General features: G+C 39.9%; 1 protein-coding gene across 1 annotated transcript in view; it reads left to right on the top strand.

The window, feature by feature from the left end:
* LOC123786643 (phosphatidylinositol-binding clathrin assembly protein-like) overlaps positions 1-18739 on the top strand; it is a 44305-nt gene extending 25566 nt beyond the window's left edge. The window contains exons 14-15 of the mRNA XM_087859549.1: positions 17708-17815; positions 18632-18739. Coding sequence (XP_087715675.1) covers positions 17708-17815; positions 18632-18646 — 123 coding nt within the window. The 3' untranslated portion in view covers positions 18647-18739. The remainder of the gene's footprint in view (positions 1-17707; positions 17816-18631) is intronic.
* The last annotated feature ends 201 nt before the right edge of the window (positions 18740-18940 follow it).

Here is an 18940-nt window from a genome sequence, read left to right as displayed (position 1 = left end):
CACCATCCATCACCAGCCTATCCCATTCCCCCACGCCCCCCCCCTGAAGCCCTCAGTTTGTTTCTCAGAGTCCATAGTCTCTCATGCTTCATTCCCCCTTCTGATTACCACCCCTTTCTTTATCCCTTTCTTCCCCTACCGATCTTCCTAGTTCTTATGTTCCATAGATGAGAGAAATCATATGATAATTGTCTTTCTCTGCTTGACTTATTTCACTTAGCATTATCTCTTCCAGTGCCATCCATGTTGCAGCAAATGTTGAGAAATCGTTCTTTCTGATAGCTGAGTAATCTTCCATTGTGTATATGGACCACAACTTCTTAATCCAGTCATCTGTTGAAGGGCATCTCAGCTCCTTCCATGATTTAGCTATTGTGGACAATGCTTCTATGAACATTGGGGTGCATATGGCCCTTCTCTTCACTGCGTCTGTATCTTTGGGGTACATACCCAGTAGCGCAATGGCTGGGTCATAGGGTAGCTCAATTTTTAACTTTTTAAGGGAACTCCACACCATTTCCCAGAGTGGCTGTACCAACTTGCATTCCCACCAACAATGTAGGAGGGATCCCCTTTCTCCATATCCTCTCCAGCAATTGCTTCCTGCCTTGTCAATTTTTGCCATTCTAACTGGCGTAAGGTGGTATCTCAGTGTGGTTTTGATTTGAATTTCCCTGACGGCTAATGATTTTGAACATTTTTTCATGTGTCTGTTAGCCATTTGTATGTCTTCATTGGAAAAGTGTCTGTTCATATATTCTGCCCATTTTATGATTTGTTTGTTTCTCGTGTATTGAGTTTGAGAAGTTCTTTGTAGATCTTGGATACCAGTCTTTTATCTGTAGTATCATTTGCAAATATATTCTCCCATTCCGTGGGCTGCCTCTTAGTTTTTTTGACTGTTTCCTTGGCTGTGCAGAAGCTTTTTATCTTGATGAAGTCCCACAAGTTCATTTTTTCTTTTGCTTCTCTTGCCTTTGGAGATGTGTCATGAAAAAGGTTGCTGTGGCCGATGTCGTAGAGGTTGCTGCCTATGCTCTCCTCTAGGATTTTGATGGATTCCTGTCTCACATCGAGGTCTTTCATCCATTTGGAGTTTATTTTTGTGTATGGTGTGAGAGAGTGGTCAAGTTTCATTCTTTTGCATGTAGCTGTCCAATTTTCCCAGCACCATTTATTGAAGACACTGTCTTTTTCCCACCAGATGTTTTTTCCTGCTTTATCGAAGATTAGTTGTCCAAAGAGCCGAGGGTCCATTTCTGGGTTCTCTATTCTGTTCCATTGGTCTATGTGTCTGTTTTTGTGCCAGTACCATGCTGTCTTTGTGATCACAGCTTTGTAGTACACCTCGAAATCCGGCATTGTGATGCCCCCAGCTCTGTTTTTCCTTTTCAACAGTTCCTTGGTGATTCAGGGCCTTTTCTGGTTCCACACAAATTTAAGGACTGTTTGTTTCAGTTCTTTGAAAAATGTCATTGGTACTTTGATCGCGATAGCATTGAAAGTGTAGATTGCTCTGGGTAGCATGGACATTTTAACTATGTTAATTCTTCCGATCCATGAGCATGGAATATTTTTCCATCTTTTTGTGTCTTCTTCAATGTCTTTCAAGAGTGATTTGTAGTTTCTAGAATATAGGTCTTTTACATCTCTGGTTAAGTTAATTCCCAGATAGCATATGATTTTTGGTGTGATTGTAAATATGATGGATTCCCTAATTTCTCTTTCTTCAGTCTCGTTGTTTGTGTATAGAAATACAACTGATTTCTGAGCATTGATTTTGTATCCCGCCACATTACTGAATTGCTCTATAACTTCTAGTAGTTTGGGAGTGGCTTCTTTTGGATTTTCCATATAGAGTATCATGTCATCTGTGAAGAGAGACAGTTTGACCTCTTCTTTGCCGATTTGGATACCTTTTATCCCTTTTTGTTGTCTGATTGCTGTCGCAAGGACATCTAGTAATATGTTGAATAATAGTGGCGAGAGTGGGCATCCTTGTCGTGTTCCTGATCTTAAGGGAAAGGCTTCCAGCTTTTCCCCATTGAGAATGATATTTGCTGTAGGCTTTTCATAGATGGTTTTTATGAGATTGAGGAATGTACCCTCTATCCCTACACTCTGAAGGGTTTTAATCAGGAAAGGATGCTGTATTTTGTCAAATGCTTTTTCTGCATCAATTGAGAGGATCATATGATTTTTGGCTTTTTTCTTGCTGATAAAGTCTATGGCACTGATAGATTTGCGAATGTTGAACCACCCTTGCATCCCAGGGATGAATCCCACTTGGTCATGATGGATAATCCTTTTTATGTACTGTTGGATTGTATTAGCAAGGATCTTGCTGAGAATTTTGGCGTCCATATTCATCAGGGATATCGGTCTGTAATTCTCCTTTTTGATGGGGTCTTTGCCTAGTTTGGGGATCAAGGTAATATTGGCCTCATAGAATGAGTTTGGTAGCTTTCCTTCTGTTTCTATTTTTTGAAATAGCTTTAGGAGAATAGGTATTATTTCTTCTTTGAATGTTTGGTAGAATTCCCCGGGAAAACCATCAGGCCCTGGCGTTTTGTTTTTTGGAAGGTTTTTAATCACTGTTTCAATCTCTTCATAATTAATTGGCCTGTTTAAAAAATCAATTTCTTCCTGTTTCAGTCTTGGTAGCTTATAGGTTTCCAGGAAGGCCTCCATCTCTTCCAGATTGCTTAATTTATTGGCATAAAGCTGTTGATAAAAGTTTCTAATAATCCTTCCAATTTCATTGGTGTTGGTTGTGACCTCTCCCTTTTCATTCATAATTTTATTAATTTGGGTCTTTTCTCTATTCTTTTGGATAAGTCTTGCCAGTGGTTTGTCAATTTTATTTATTCTTTCAAAGAACCAGCTTCTAGTTCTGTTGATGTGCTCTACTGTGCTCTTGGTTTCTAATTCATTGATCTCTGCTCTAATCTTGATCAACTGCTTTCTCGTGCATGGATTAGGCCTGTCCCTCTGTTGCTGTTCCAGCTTCTTGAGGTGAGAATATTAAAACTGCATTTTAGATTTTTCTATTCTTTTGAGTGAGGCTTGGATGGCTATGTATTTTCCCCTTAGGACTGCCTTTGCAGTGTCCCATAGGTTTTGGACTCTTGTGTTTTCATTCTCGTTGGTCTCCATAAATTGTTTAAATTGATTTTTGATTTCCTGGTTTATCGAATCATTCTTGAGCAGGATGGTTCTTAGTCTCCAAGTGTTTGAGTTTCTTCCAAATTTTTCCTTGTGGTTGAGTTCCAATTTCAAAGCATTGTGGTCTGAGAATATGCAGGGAATACTTTCAGTCTTTTGGTATCGGTTGAGACCTGTTTTGTGACCCAGAACATGGTCTATTCTTGAGAATGTTCCATGGGCATTAGAATAGAATGCGTATTCTTTTGTTCTGGGGTCTAGTGTTCTATATATATCTATGAGGTCCAACTCGTCGAGTATGGCATTCAAAGCTCTTCTTTCTTTGTTGATTTTGTGCTTAGGTGATATGTCTTTTGCTGAGAGCAGAGTTTTGATGTCCCCTACTATTAACGTTTTTTTATCTATATGTCTCTTTATTGTGGTTAAGAGTTGGCTTGTGTATGTTGCTGCTCCCCTGTTGGAGGCATATAAATTTATAATTGTCATATCCACTTGTTGGATACATCCTTTAAGAATAATATAGTGCCCTTCTGTATCTCTAACTATAGTCTTTAGTTTAAAATCCATTCTGTCTGATATGAAAATTGCTACCCCAGCTTTCTTTTGGGGTCCATTGGCATGAAAGATGGTATTCCATCCCTTTACTTTCAGTCGGGATGTATCTTTAGGTTCAAGATGAGTCTCTTGTGGACAGCAGATGGATGGGTCATGTCTTTTTATCCAATCTGCAACCCTGTGGCGCTTTATGGGAGCATTTAGGCCATTTACATTGAGACTGATTATTGAGAGATATGATTTTAATGATGCCATGTTGCCTGTAAAGTCTTTGTTTCTATAGATTGTGACTTTCTGTTCTGTATCACTCTTGGGGCTTTTTTACTTTTATAGAACCCCCCTTAATATCTCCTGTAGGGCTGGTTTTGTGGTTACGAAATTGGTCAATGACTGGCGTTTCTGGAAGGTCTTTATCTCTCCATCAATTCTGAATGACAGCCTTGCTGGATAAAGGATCCTTGGCTGCATGTTTTTCTCTGAAAGAGCTTTAAAAATGCCCCCCCCAACCCTTTCTCTCACTCCAGGTCTGTGTAGACAGGTCTGATGTAATTCTGATGCCTTTGCCTTGGTACATGAGAAATTTCTTTGCCCTGGCCGCTTTTAATACTGTATCCTTGGATCTAATATTTGCGAATGCACTATGACGTGACGTGGTGTAGGTTTGTCGTGGTTGAACTTGGGAGGGGTCCTCTCTGCATCTTGGACACGAATACTTGTTTCCCTTGCTAGATTAGGGAAGTTTTCAGCTACAATTTGTTCAAATATCTCTTCTAGACCTCTGTTTTTCTCCACCCCCTCGGGGATGCCGATGATTCTGACATTGGATCATTTCATTGAGTCAGTGATCTCCTGTAACGTACATTCGTGGGCGTGGATTTTTTTAAGTCCAGATTCTATTTTCGCTTTTTCTTCTACTAACCCATCCTCCAATTTGCTAATACGTTCTTCTGCCTCAGTGACCCTGGCCATCAGAGCCTCTAGTTTTGACTGCATTTGGCTCATAGAATTTTTAATTTCTGCCAGATTCGCTCTCATTTCCGCCCTTAGAGATTCTATATTCTCATTAACATTTTCGTTAATACTTTTTTCAAGTCTACACATCATATTGACCATTGTTACTCTGAACTCCATTTCTGATAATTTGGTTATATCCATATCCATCAGTTCTGTGGCAGAGGCCACAGAGTCATTGTCTTTTCTTTGCTGGGGGTATTTCTCCTTCTCGTCATTCTGATGAGGAGAGGTTGCAGGGTTGTCCACAGCCCAAATTATTGACCGGGACCCAGGCAGTGTGCTCTTGTTTTATAGGGACCTTAGGGATGTGGGCTTCTTGATTTTTCAGCCTGCCTTCTGGGGGAGGGGCCTGCCACGCTGATACTCAGGCAACCCTGTTTGGGTAGAGTCTCCATGTCCCCTGCGAAGGGGAATGGGGATGGGCATGCTGTGAGCCAGTATTTCCAGGCTTTTGTTCTCTGGCGGCTTTCCCTGGCGGTTTGCTGTGCCTCTTCTGAGAGTCAGAGCAGCAGTGGCCGAATCTCAGCCTCTGTCTCTGAACAGACGGATCGCAGACCGTTCTCCACTGATGTTCTGGCCACTTTAACTCTGTTTCTGTTGGTGCTGCTCAACCCTGCAGCATCCGGGGATGTGCGCCCCACAGCCGGCGTCCCAGCCCTCATTTCCAGGGCCGGTGCATCTCTGTTCTTCGTGTTTCTAACACTACCAGCAGCTCCCGCGCGCTCCAGAGCTCCATTTCAGTGTGGTTCGCGCGCACTCCGGAGCTCCAGTTTTCAGTCTGGTGGTGCGCGTTCCCCGGCTCACGGTCTCAGTCCGCTCTCTCTCTCGGGTGCCAGTCCGCGAGTCCACCCGATCCCCCATGCAGGTGGCTACCGCTTCCCGGCGCCCGAACGTGGCGGCTTTCTCCCCCTTCCATTTCTCTTCCAATATCTGTGCGCGGTTTCACAGTTCCTGGCTTCCTACCTCAATACTCATCGCTGGAGATGTTCGTTTGTAGAGATGCAGATGTATCTTCCTGCGTCTCAGGCTGATTCCGTGGGTGGTCAGGATGGTCTGGTACCTATCCAGCTTGACTCAGGGGACCGGCAGAAAAAAGGGACCCCTACTCCTCTGCCATCTTAACTCTTCCTCCTATCATTACCTTTCGATTTAAAGACTTCGCTGATGTTTTCTATTTTAACTTTTGTTTCAAGAGTGTTCATGATTACTTATTTAGCAAATTATAATGACTGCTTTAAATTTGCCAAGTAATTCCAACATTTGTACCATCTCGTGATTGGTGTCTGTTGATTGTCTTTTCTCATGCAATTTGAGATTTTCACCGTTTTTTTAATGTGCCAAATAATTTCGGATTGTGTCCTGGACATTCTTGACTATTACTCTGTCTTTGGGCCTTATTAAATTTGATGGAGAATGTTGGTATTTGTGTTTTAGCAGGGACTTGTCCTGGTTGGGTTTAAGCTTCATGTTCTGCCTCCTTCTCTGGCCTGTGGTTCCAGCCAGTGTCAACTTGCTTTCTGCAGCCTTTGTGCTGCTATTCGGGCCAGTCCTGCTTGTGTGCCACCCGATGGTCAGCCTGGGATCTGGGTGTTGGTCTCTCCCCTGTAATCATTCTTTGGTATGTTCATCAAGATCAGATCTACTGTTGTGTTTTCATTTTCATTTGTTTCTATGTAATTTTTGATTTATTCTTTGATTTCTTCTTTGACCTATTCATTGTTTAGTAGCATGTTATTTAACTTCCATGTATTTGTGGGCTTTCCATATTTTTTCCTGTGGTTGATTTCTAGTTTTATAGTGTTGTGGTCAGAAAAGATGCATGGTATGACTTCTGTCTTTTTGAATTTGTTGAGACCCATTTCATGTCCTAATATGTGATCTATTCTGAAGAATGTTCCATGTGCACTTGAAAACAATGTGTATTCTGCTGTTTTAGGATGGAATGTTCTCAATGTATCTATTAAATCCATCAGTTCCAGTGTGTCATTCAAAGCCACTGTTTCCTTGTTGATTTTTTGTTTGGGTGATCTGTCCATTGATGTGAGTGGGGTGTCAAAGTTCCCTAGTATTATGTGTATTACTGTATCGATTAATTCTTCTATGTTTGTTATTAACTGTTTTATGTGTTTGGGGTTGCTCCTATGTTGGGTGCATAAATATTTACAATTGTTATATCTTCTGGTTGGATCATCCCTTTTATGATTATATAGTGTCCTTCTTTGTCTTTTGTTACAGTCTTTGTTTTATTTTTTATTTTTTAAAGATTTTATCTATTTATTTGTCAGAGAGAGAGAGAGAGAGCACAAGCAGGGGGAGCAGCAGGCAGAGGCAGAGGGAGAAGCAGTTTCCCTGCTGCACAAGGAGCCCAATGTGGGACTCGATCCCAGGACCCTGGGATCATGACCTGAGCCAAAAGCAGTTCCTTAACTAACTGAGCCACGCAGCCATCCCTTTTTATTTTTTTTTAAAGATTTTATTTATTTGTTTGAGAGAGGGAGAGAGCAGGAGGGAGGGGCCAAGGGAGAGGGAGAAGCAGACTCCCCGCTGAGCAGGGAGCCTGACACAAGGCTCAATCCCAGGACCCTGGGTTCATGACCTGAGCTGAAGGCAGATGCTTAACTGACTAAGCCACCCAGGTGCATCTACAGTCTTTGTTTTAAAGTCTATTTTGTATTATATAAGTATTGCTACCTTGGCTTTCTTTTGACATCCATCTCCTGAGGCAAGGGAAGTAAAAGCAAAGGTAAACTATTGGGACTACATTAAAATAAAAAGCTTCTGCACAACAAAGGAAACAATTAACAAAACTAATAGGTAACTTATGGAATGGGAGAAGGTATTTGCAAAAGACATATCCAGTAAAGGGTTGGTATCCCAAATCTATAAAGAACTTACCAAACTCAACACCCAAAAGATGAATAATCCAATTAAAAAATGGCCAGAAGACATGAACAGACATTTGTCCAAGAAGACATACAGATGGGTGCCTAGGTGGCTCAGCTGATTAAGTGTCTGCCTTTGACTCAGTTCATGATGCCAGGGTCCTGGGATCTAGCCCCACACCTGTCAGAATGGCTAAAATCAACAACACAGGAAACAACAGGTGTTGGTAAGGGGGAAAGGGGAACCCTCTTACACTGTTGGTGGGAATGCAAACTGGTGCAGCCACTCTGGAAAACAGTATGGAGGTTCCTCAAAAAGTTAAAAATAGAACTACCCTATGATCCAGTAATTGCAGTACTGGGTATTTACCTAAAGAATACAAAAACCCTAATGCAAACAGATACATGCACCCATATGTTTACTGCAGTATTGTTGACAGCAGCATTATTGACAGTATGGAAACAGCCCAAGTGTCCATTGATAGATGAATGGATGAAGATGTGGTGTATATTTATAGTGGAATATTATTCAGACATAAAAAAATGAAGTCTTCCCATTTGCAATGACATGGATGGAGCTAGAGAGTATTCTAATTGAAAACCTAACCCTCAGCCAAATCCTAACTCTAACCCCTAACTGTTAACCACTAACCCCTAACCCTAAGCTCTCACCCTGACTATAACCCTCTACCTAAACTCATCCCTCTGTAGAGGCCTCTGAGCTACAGGACAGTAGACCCATTCCCTTACCCCAGCCCTAACCCTAACCCTTATCTTTATGGCAGACCTACCCCAAACCCTACTCCAAGATCTGAGGAAAGAAAGGATTTGGTGTATATATGCAATGGTATATGACTCAGGCATGAAGAACAAGGAGATCTAGCCTTGTGTAATGCCATGGTAGGAGGTAGAGAGTTTTCTTCTAATTGAAAACCTAATCCTAAGCCAAACCTTAACCCTAACCCCTAACCACTAACCCCTAACCCTAACCCATCAATCTGACTGTTACACTTGTCCTAAACTTATCCCTCTGTAGAGGTCTCTGAACTACAGAACAGTAGGTCCATACCCTCACTACAGCCCTAACCCTAACTCTGACCCTTATTCCAGCCCTACACTGAACTGTACTCCATGATCTGAGGAAAGAAAAGATTTGGTGTGTATGCGCATGCACGCGCGCGCACACACACACACACACACACACACACACACACACACACACAGAGGAATATTAGTCAGCCATAAAGAGAATGAAATCTTGTCATTTGCAATGACATGGATGGAGCTAGAGAGTATAATGCTAAGCGAAATAAGTCAGTCAGAGAAAGACAAATATCATATGATTTACATGTGGTAAATTAATTCTCACTGTCCACATGACTCACATGTGGAATTTAAGAAACAAAACAAACAAACAAAGGAAAAAAGAGAGAGAGGCAAACCAAGACACAGATTCTTAACTACGGAGAACACACTGATGGTTCCCAGAGGGGAGGTGTGTGTGGGGGGGGGGATGGGTTAAACAGGTGATGGGGATTAAGAAGGGCACTTGTCCTGATGAGCAGTGGGTGCTGTATAGAAGTGTTGAATCACTACATTGTACACCTGAAACTAATAATACACTCTGTGTCATCTAACTGGAATTTAAATAAAAAAATTAAAGAAAGATTAAATCTACCCCTGCACAGATGGAGGGAGAGGCACCATGAGCCCAGGAGTTCATAAACAGCCTTCCTGTGTTTTTCTATCTCTGCTCTCTCTCCAGTACTTTCCTCAGGCCCCAAACCCAATCACTTCTTTGGTGGAGATGAGTCAGGGTTCCAAATGGTGTTAGGACAGAGAGAATAAAAAAAAAACTTTGTCCCTCCCCTCATGGAGCCACAACTCCCCCTAACTGAGGAGAAAACTTCTCTCCTTGGAATATTTGCCACCTTTTTTGCCCTGATAGCACTGCTTCAAGACTGCCTGGGAGCTGGGGTGTGAGGGAATATAGAAAAAGGAGAGAGAGGAAAAACACTGGGAGACTTTCTGACTTTCTCTGAGCTTTAGAAGTTCTCTTTAGAGCTACTCAGGTCAGAGCTAGACTTCTGGAGTTTTCTCTCATCTGTGCAATAGTGATCTTTTCCAGGTTTCAGGCTGCTTTCAGTCCAGCGTGGAGGATAATGGAAGGGAAAAGGATAAATTCACTGCCAGTTCAGTGGTACTTTTAATTCTGGTGTTTTTTCCTAATCTACTTGCTGATGTTTACTTTTCAGTTTTCTAATAGCTGCCCAGGTGTCCTATCCAGGTTTTATATATAGGTGTTCCTTGGGAAAAGTAGGTTCTCTATGCTGACTAGATTTTAACTGCAACTAAAACCCAATCCTTATCTCTTGAGTTTTCATTAATATTTTTATGTGATTGTAGATATATTTGGATATTTCTATTATAGGGCATTCCCCCCATTTTTGGTCTTCCTTTGCAATGATTAGATTCCTTTTTTCTCTTTTTTTCCCCCTATTAACTTTTGAAGTTATACCTTCTTTTGCTATTATTTTGATGTTACTGAAGAGACTACAACATGCATAGTGAAACTATGAACGTGTAAAGCTAATGAGTAATTTCTTCTGAAACAACATAAGAAGCTCAGACAACTTTAATTTTGATCATACTCTCTGCTGACTTACTATGCTATTTTCTATGGTACTTTGATATTATCTATTTAAAACTTTTTTTGTTATTGTTAGATACATATAATATAAAATGTACTATACTAACCATTTTAAGTGTACAATTCAGTGACATTAAATACTTTCAAGATGTTGTGTAACCATTACCACTATGTATTTCCAGAATGTTTTCATCATGTCAAGCAGAAACTATACCCATTAAAAATAACTCCTCATTTCTCCCACCCCGCCCACAGCCTCTTTTCTATTTTCTGTCTCTATCAGTTTGACTATTATAGGTACTTTATTATAAGTGCAGTCATACATTATTTGTCCTCTTGTGTCTGGCTTATTTCACTTAGTGTAATGTCTTCAAGATTCATTCATGTTGTAGCATGTCTCAGAATTTCATTCTTTTTTAAGACTTAATAATTTTCCATTGTATATATGTACAACATTTTGTTAATCCATGCATCCATTGATGGACATTTGGGTTGTTTCCCTCTTTTGGTTATTGTGAATAATGCTGTTATGAACATTGGTGTACAAACATCTGTTTGAGTTTCTGCTTTCAATTCTTCGGGTATATACCTGGAGGTAGAGTTGCTGGATCATATGGTAATTCTATGGTTAATTTTTTAAGGAATTGTCATGCCATTTACCCCAGTAGCTAAAGCACTTTATATCTCTACCAGCAATGCAAGAGGGTTCAGCTTCCCAACACACTCACCAACACTTGTTTCCTGGATTAAAAAAAGATTATTATAGCCACCACTAACGGGTGTGAATTAGTATCTTATTGTGATTTTCATTCTCATTTCCCTAATGTTTAGTGATGTTGAGCATCTTTTCATGTGATTTTTTGCCTTTTGTGTATTTTCTTTAGAGAAATGTCTATTTAAAACCTTTGGCCATGTTTGAATTTGGTTATCTGTTTTGTTGTTGTTAAATTGTAGGTGCTCTTATACATTTTGGATATTAATCCCCTATCAGATATATGATTAGGAAATATTTTCTCCTATTCTCTGGGTTGTCTTTTTACTGCCTTGATAGTATTCTTAAATACACAAAATTTTTAGAGTTTTCATGAAGTCCAATTTATTTTTTTTCTTTTGTTGCCTGGACTTCTGGTGTCCTATTGAAGAATTCATTGCCAAATCCAATGGTATGAAATTTATCCCCTATGTTTTCTTCTAAGATTCTTTTTTTTTTAAAGATTTTATTTATTTATTTGACAGAGATAGAGACAGCCCCGAGAGAGGGAACACAAGCAGGGGGAGTGGGAGAGGAAGAAGCAGGCTCATAGCAGAAGAGCCTGATGTGGGGCTCGATCCCAGAACGCCGGGATCACGCCCTGAGCCGAAGGCAGACGCTCAACCGCTGTGCCACCCAGGAGCCCCTTCTTCTAAGATTCTTGATAGCTTTTGCTCTTAAGTTTAGGTCTGGTTTGCTGCTGGTTTTCCTCCCTTTCTGCAGGGATTTTGTTGTTATTTCATTTTGTTTGTTTGCTTGTTTTTGCCATTTTGTTGTTTGGGATCATTTCCCCTCTATTCAGCAGGTAAAAAAAGTGAAATTTAATAAGCTGAATTTGTTCTTATTGTTCAAGACTTGAAATGGGAGAAATTGTTAATACAAGCAGAATATCTAGAATTTTTCTGATTTCAAGCTTTTATCCAACCTTTTTCTAACTCATTTTAGTCTGTTATTTCTGTTCTGCCTATTTGGCAATGTTTTCATGACTTAAAATTTTTCTTTACTTAGTTAAAAACTATTTGCAATCAGTTATTTTTATAGCTTCACTGCATTACATAAATTTCATGTGATATAATACAGTTAATGGAAACTCTGAAGTCATTCATTCTACACAGCCTCACCACCAATTCATTCATGTTTTTTTTTTTGGTACTGTTAATTTGGAAAAATGTTAAAAATACAGGAAAGTACAGAAAATAAAGTGTTAATATTTTGTCATAATTTTTTTCAGGTCATTTTAAATGAAATTTTACAAATAAAACCAAAATAATCTTGGCACACCCCTAGTGCTAGTCACCCTCCACCTCTCCAGAGACAATGACTGTGATGAATTTATGTATGGCCTTCCAGAACATTTCCATTCCTTTAATATGGAAGAATATGTAGTATTATTTTCTACGATTTTTAAAAAACTGATTATAATCATTATCATTTCCTACTTATGTTTTTGAGATCTATATAGTTTGGTGCATATTAATTATAATGGCTCAGTGACATCCTACATAGGAATATGCTACCATGTAGTAGTATATTTTATCCCTTTACTGAAAAATTCCTCGAAACAGTTATATGCTATGTTACTACTTCTTTTCCTCTCAGTCTCTCTTGAACCTATTTCAGTAAGGACCCTGCCTGCCCCCATTGTTCTTATCTCAGTCATGAGTGACCTCCATATTATGATAACCAATGGCCACTCCTCAGTCCACATCATGTCTTACCAATGGCATTTGATACAGCTGATCAATCCCTCCTTGAATTGCTTTTTTTCACTTAACTTCTAGCATATCATACTCTCAACCTGTTGTTCCTTCTCAGTTTCCTCTTTCCTGTCACTAAATATTGGGCAGAATCAATCTCTGGATCAATCTCTGAGTACCTTCTCTATCAACATTCATTCCCTTGGTGATTCCATCTACATCATGGCTTTAAATGTATATTTATGTTCTGATGACTCCCAAAGTTGTATCACCAGTCTAGAAGTCTTCCCTGCTACCAATTTGTATATCCAGCTACCTAACTGACATCTTCACTTGAAAGTATAATAGGCATCTCAAACAGTATGTGACCAAAACTGAACTCTGGATCTCCTCAAAGCTGTTCTATCCACAGCCATCCCAACCACAGCTGATAGCAACTTTGTCTTTCCAGTTGCTCAGGCCAAAAACCTTGGAGTCCGCCTTGATACCTCTCTTTCTTTTGCTCCATAAGTGATTGGCTTACAGTATAAGTTAGATCAAGCTGCTCAGGTACAACTGCCCCCCTCCCATTTCTCTGAGTAAAAGCCAAGGCTCTCCATGCTCTCTCTCTCTGTCGTCATATCTTGGCACGTTTCCCTGGCTTAGTTCATTCTAGGCTGTTCTTTGAGTACACCAGGCAGCCTCCCAGCTCAGGGCATTTGCAACTTTCTGTGCCATGGCCTTGCAGCACTATTTTCTTAGATACCCATTTTGCTCACTACCTTACTTCTTCAGGGATCGGACCAAATGAGTCCGTTCTTGACTACCCCATATAAATGGCAGCCCACTATTACCCAACGAGTTACTTTTCTATCCTTATCTTATTCAACACTTCTATCACTCAGCCAGCACATATTCTTTTTATTTTTATTTATTTTTATTTTTATATTTTAATGTTTTTTTATTACATTATGTTAGTCACCATATAGTACATCCCTGGTTTTCGATGTAAAGTTCCATGATTCGTTACTTGCGTATAACACCCAGTGCACCATGCAATACGTGCCCTCCTTACTACCCATCACTGGTCTATCCCATTCCCCCACCCCCCTCCCCTCTGAGGCCCTCAGTTTGTTTCTCATAGTCCATAGTCTCTCATGTTTCATTCCCCCTTCTGATTACCCCCCCTTTCTTTATCCCTTTCTTCTCCTACCGATCTTCCTAGTTTTTATGTTCCATAGATGAGAGAAATCATATGATAGCTGTCTTTCTCTGCTTGACTTATTTCACTTAGCATTATCTCCTCCAGTGCCGTCCATGTTGTAGCAAATGTTGAGAACTCGTTCTTTCTGATAGCTGAGTAATATTCCATTGTATATATGGACCACAACTTCTTAATCCAGTCATCTGTTGAAGGGCATCTCGGCTCCTTCCACGATTTAGCTATTGTGGACAATGCTGCTATGAACATTGGGGTGCATATGTCCCTTCTCTTCACTATGTCTGTATCTTTGGGGTACATACCCAGTAGTGCAATGGCTGGGTCATAGGGTAGCTCACTTTTTAACTTTTTAAGGGACCTCCACACTGTTTTCCAGAGTGGTTGTACCAACTTGCATTCCCACCAACAATGTAGGAGGGATCCCCTTTCTCCACATCCTCTCCAACAATTGCTGTTTCTTGCCTTGTCAATTTTTGCCATTCTAACTGGCGTAAGGTGGTATCTCAGTGTGGTTTTGATTTGAATTTCCCTGATGTGTACAACACAGTGATTCAACATGTCTATATGTTATGCTGTGCTCAGCACAAGTGTAGCTACCATCTGTAACCATACAACACCATTACAATGCCATTGACCATCTTCCCTGTGTTGTGCCTTTTATTCCCATGACTTATTCATTGCATAACTGGAAACCTGTATCTCCCACTTCCCTTCACCCATTGTGCCCATTCCCCATTCCCCTCCCCTCTGGCAACCATCAGTATGTTCTCGGTATTTGCAGGTCTGATTCTGATGCTTCTTTGTTTATTCATTTGTTTTGCTGTTTAGATTCCACAAATGAGTGAAATCATATGGTATTTGTCTTTCTCTGACTGACTTATTTCACTTAGCATAATACCCTCTAAGTCCATTCATGTTGTTGCAAATGCCAGAGTCTCATCCCTTTTTATGGCTGCATAATAGTCTGTCTTCCTTATCCACTTGTCTATCAGTGGACACTTAGGTTGCTTCCATATCTTGGCTATTGTAAATAATGCTGCCATAAACATAAGGGTGCATATATCTGTTTGGATTAGTATTTTCAAAGATGTCTTCTTTGGAAAAATGTCTATTCATGTCTTCTCATTTTTAAATTGGATTGTTTGTGGGGTTTTTTGGTGTTGAGTTTCGTAAGTTCTTTGTATATTGTGGATATTAACCCCTTATCATATAAGTCATTTTCAAATATCTTCTCCCATTCAGTTGGTTGTCTTTTTGTTTTGTTAATGCTTTCATTTGCTGATCTCACAGCTCTTTTCAGTCTTCATTTGGACTTCTCTGTGCAACTTCTATAATAATTAACTATATTTGCCAGTTAACCCCCAAAAGAGGATTAGAGGAGTATTATATGATCCTAGGTGTGTCTATATGCTTAGAACTAAGTTTGGCCTCAAGTGTGGAGAAAGTAGACTTAATAAGAGTATAAGGGAATAGGGTAGAGCTGAGATACTCTATAGGAAAGGATAGACAGTTAGGGTCCAAGTCCCAAAAGGTAATTCCAGGTTGGGAATCAGTAACCAGATGGCACCTATTGTTAGTATATAACAGGGACTGAAGCAAAATCTGTGGATTGAAGAGTAAAAACTGAAGGACTACAAAAAGAACCAGGTTATATCACAGATTCTTTCCAAACAAAAGTGAATAGAATAGGGCCCATTTCCTAGGGAGTTACAAGAATCAGATACAAAGTCGTCCCTAGCATTGGCTGGACTGTAGAATGGGGATCCGACTCCTCAGACATGAGTAACTACAGACCCAGGTGGACTGAAGGGAGCATACACACCTAGGTTTCCTAAAAGGATTAGGTTCTCCATCTAGTCACTGCATGGGGCTATTCCAGGGCACAATATCTGATAGTGTCATGTAATTGGACCAAGATCTCAATCCTTGGGCAAGAGCAATTTTGATGATTTCTAAGCAGCACTGTTTGTAAGGCAGGAAGTCTTTTTTTTAAGATTTTATTTATTTTAGAGAGAGAGCACAAGTGGTGGGGAGAGGCAGAGGCAGAGGGAGAAGCAAGCTCCTCACTGAGCTAGGAGCCCCACATGGGGCTTAGACCTGAGCTGAAGACAGACACTTCACCGACTGAGCTACCAGGCACCCATGTAAGGCAGGAAGTGTTATCAAGCCCTTTGTTTAGTCCTGCAGAAGTGGCAGCCCTGTACACTGAAGATAGCTGGGAGCTGCTTCTAAATTGCTGGCATAGGGCTAAGACAACAACAGGAGGGGCTCCTAGGTGGCTCAGTTGGTTGGGTGTCTGACTCTTGGTTTGGGCTTAGGTCGTGATCTTGGGGTTGTGAGATCAAGCCCCACATCAGGCTCTTCACCCAGTGGGGAGTCTGCTGGAGATTCTCTCTCTCCTCTTCTCTCTGCCCCTCTCTCCACTTGTGTGCACATGTGTACATTCTCTCTCAAATAAATACATGTTAAAAAAGAAAGAAGGACAGGAAAACTTAACTTCAAAACTTAACCTTATTATCAACTAAAATTCTATTAGTCTTTTTCACTTCTCCCCTGTTCACTTCTACCAATACCCCCATGGAGATTTTTAAGATCCAGGAGCAAAACTGAACAATTTTCTCTGTGAAACTTCATCTATTCACTTGGGATCCTATCTCTAGCCTGGCAAGCACATTGTTTCTGAGTCTATTTAATATATTTATTATCCCTTCCAATATATACGTTATTCACATGTTCAATGCACATGTGTCCTACATTTTCATTAATAACTTAGATAAAGATAATCTGTAAGACTAAGAACACAGTTCTGCAGCATATCACTAGAAACCTCTCAGCAGGCCAACACATTAATCATTAGTCTTTAGATATGAGTCATTTCCACAGTTTCTAATTTACCCAGTTTTCCTTAACTATAGCTCATACTGCCTCAACTTGTGAGGAAAAAGTGCAATAGGTACAGATTGAGAAGCAGTAGGCTTGGAAAGTCATGCCAAGGAGTTTCACACTGTCTACACTTAGTGAGGATCCATTTAAGAGGTTTAAACAGGGAAGGAGATGGTTAGAGTCTTAATAGGTCTGTGCAGCCTCCTTATATTGGTCTTTCATTAAATGTCCTTTCATCTTTTGAATATATTTAAAAATCTGCATACAAATGCCAAATCATAATGTTGTACACTTTAAACATATACAGATTTATTTGTCAATTATACCTCAATAAAGCTGGAAAAAAATCTGAGCCTATCAGGTCACTGGAAAGATAATACAAACTAGAGAGATGTCAAAGCAAGAATTGATGGTGTGCCTGCCTGCCCTTTCCTCATTCCTTTCACCAGGAAAATCTCTATATATCCTTCACATTTAACCTTTAAATCATCATATCAAATCACATATTTGTACTGAAGTATTTCATCAAAGATACATACATCTCGTATATTTAACATGTTCCATGTCTACCTACAGACTTTCCTTCTCTTTCCCATGAGGATTATTGGCCTTGAGATGTAGGAGTTCTTTTTCTCATAAAGAGTCCTTTGTAGGCCTTATTGGCAGTTAATTCATTCCTCCTTTTCAAGGACTATTTTTTAGGTCTTTTTCCTTCACACTTTATTACCAGCAGCTCCTTCACAGATCTATATTTCTTTCTAGCATTTAGCATTCCTTTCAGTTGACATTCATTAAATGTAATATTTACTGTGGGGGACTACTTGTCCTCTTGGTACTATTGTATGAGGAGAACAATTAAATAGTAATTAAGTCTTCACTTTTTGTTTTCTTTTCCATTTGAATTCATAGGTTCAAACTCCAATGGGAGCTCCTTCCCTGATGGCACATCAACCCATGATTCATACGCAGCCAGGCTTAAGGACCAACAATTCTTCTGCTCCATCCACAAGAAATAATGTATGTTTGAACTTCTGTTGCTTAGGGCCTTGGCAGAGATGTACAATCACTGGAGGCAGAACCAGTGCTAGAACAGTCTTACAATCTATACATCTTTCGTGTACTGTTGGTCTCTCATAGAAGAAAAACTAATTCTAACATTTTCAGCATTATAAAAAGACACAGAAAACCTGGTACTCTACAAACTTGTGTTGTTAAGCCTCAACTGGGTTCTGATACCTACTCAGTTTTATTCATTCATTCAACAAACCCAAATGTCATCAATGCTGGAGAGGTGGATAACTCAGCCTGGAGATTTCAGGAACAACTTCCCAGAGAAGTGATACCCAAGTTGATCGCTAAGATTTAAAAATAGGTAGCCAGATAAACGTATAAACAGATAGGAAAGCACAAAGCACCATGAGAGATCAAAGGAGGGAATGATTAGATCAAGGATGGAAAGTTCCAGGGTAATGAGTATCCAACCAGTAGATGTATAGATAATAGAAGTTTTGCATTATAGGCAGAGAAGACAGTGTGGGCAGAGAAGTGGTTGCAGGAAGTGAAAATGTGGATGAATGTAGCTGAAGCATATGGCTTCAGAGTATTGTTTTGTAGAAGTCTTTACAATGTTTCTTCCTTCAGTCTTTAGGTGATGATGTATTGGGCCCCCGGGTTCCTGAATGCTTGTTTTAGGAGGCCTGACAAAGCTTCGGGCATTAGATAAAAAGATTGACCAGAGATTTATGTAAAAATATTTGTAATTGATTTTATAACCACAAAGAAAAATATGTAGAAATGATAAAATATTTACATATCTGTCTTTCTTTCATGCAGACACAATCCACGTAGAACTACCAAAGCAAAAAGGTTCAGATTCAGAGGTGAACAAAGGTGATGATCTCTCTACAGCCTGAACTGAATCATCCACATCTTCCAAGTAAAATAAACATGCATTTGAACATTCAGTACTTTTGAGATTCTTCAATTAAGTGTTTTGGAGGTGATACATTCTACTTCTCTTGTTTTAATAGTTATCCTTGAAATGTTACCCTGCAAAATTATTAAAAACTGAAGTTAGTATTTTAATCTCCCCTCCCAAATAACCCAAGGACCTTAGAACACTTTAAAGCTACAAGGACATTC

This window comes from Ursus americanus, chromosome X, assembly GCF_024610735.1.
Source record: "Ursus americanus isolate L20-20 chromosome X, mUrsAme1.1.p, whole genome shotgun sequence".
Classification (NCBI taxonomy): domain Eukaryota; kingdom Metazoa; phylum Chordata; class Mammalia; order Carnivora; family Ursidae; genus Ursus; species Ursus americanus.
This window is presented reverse-complemented; position numbering and strand designations above follow the sequence as displayed.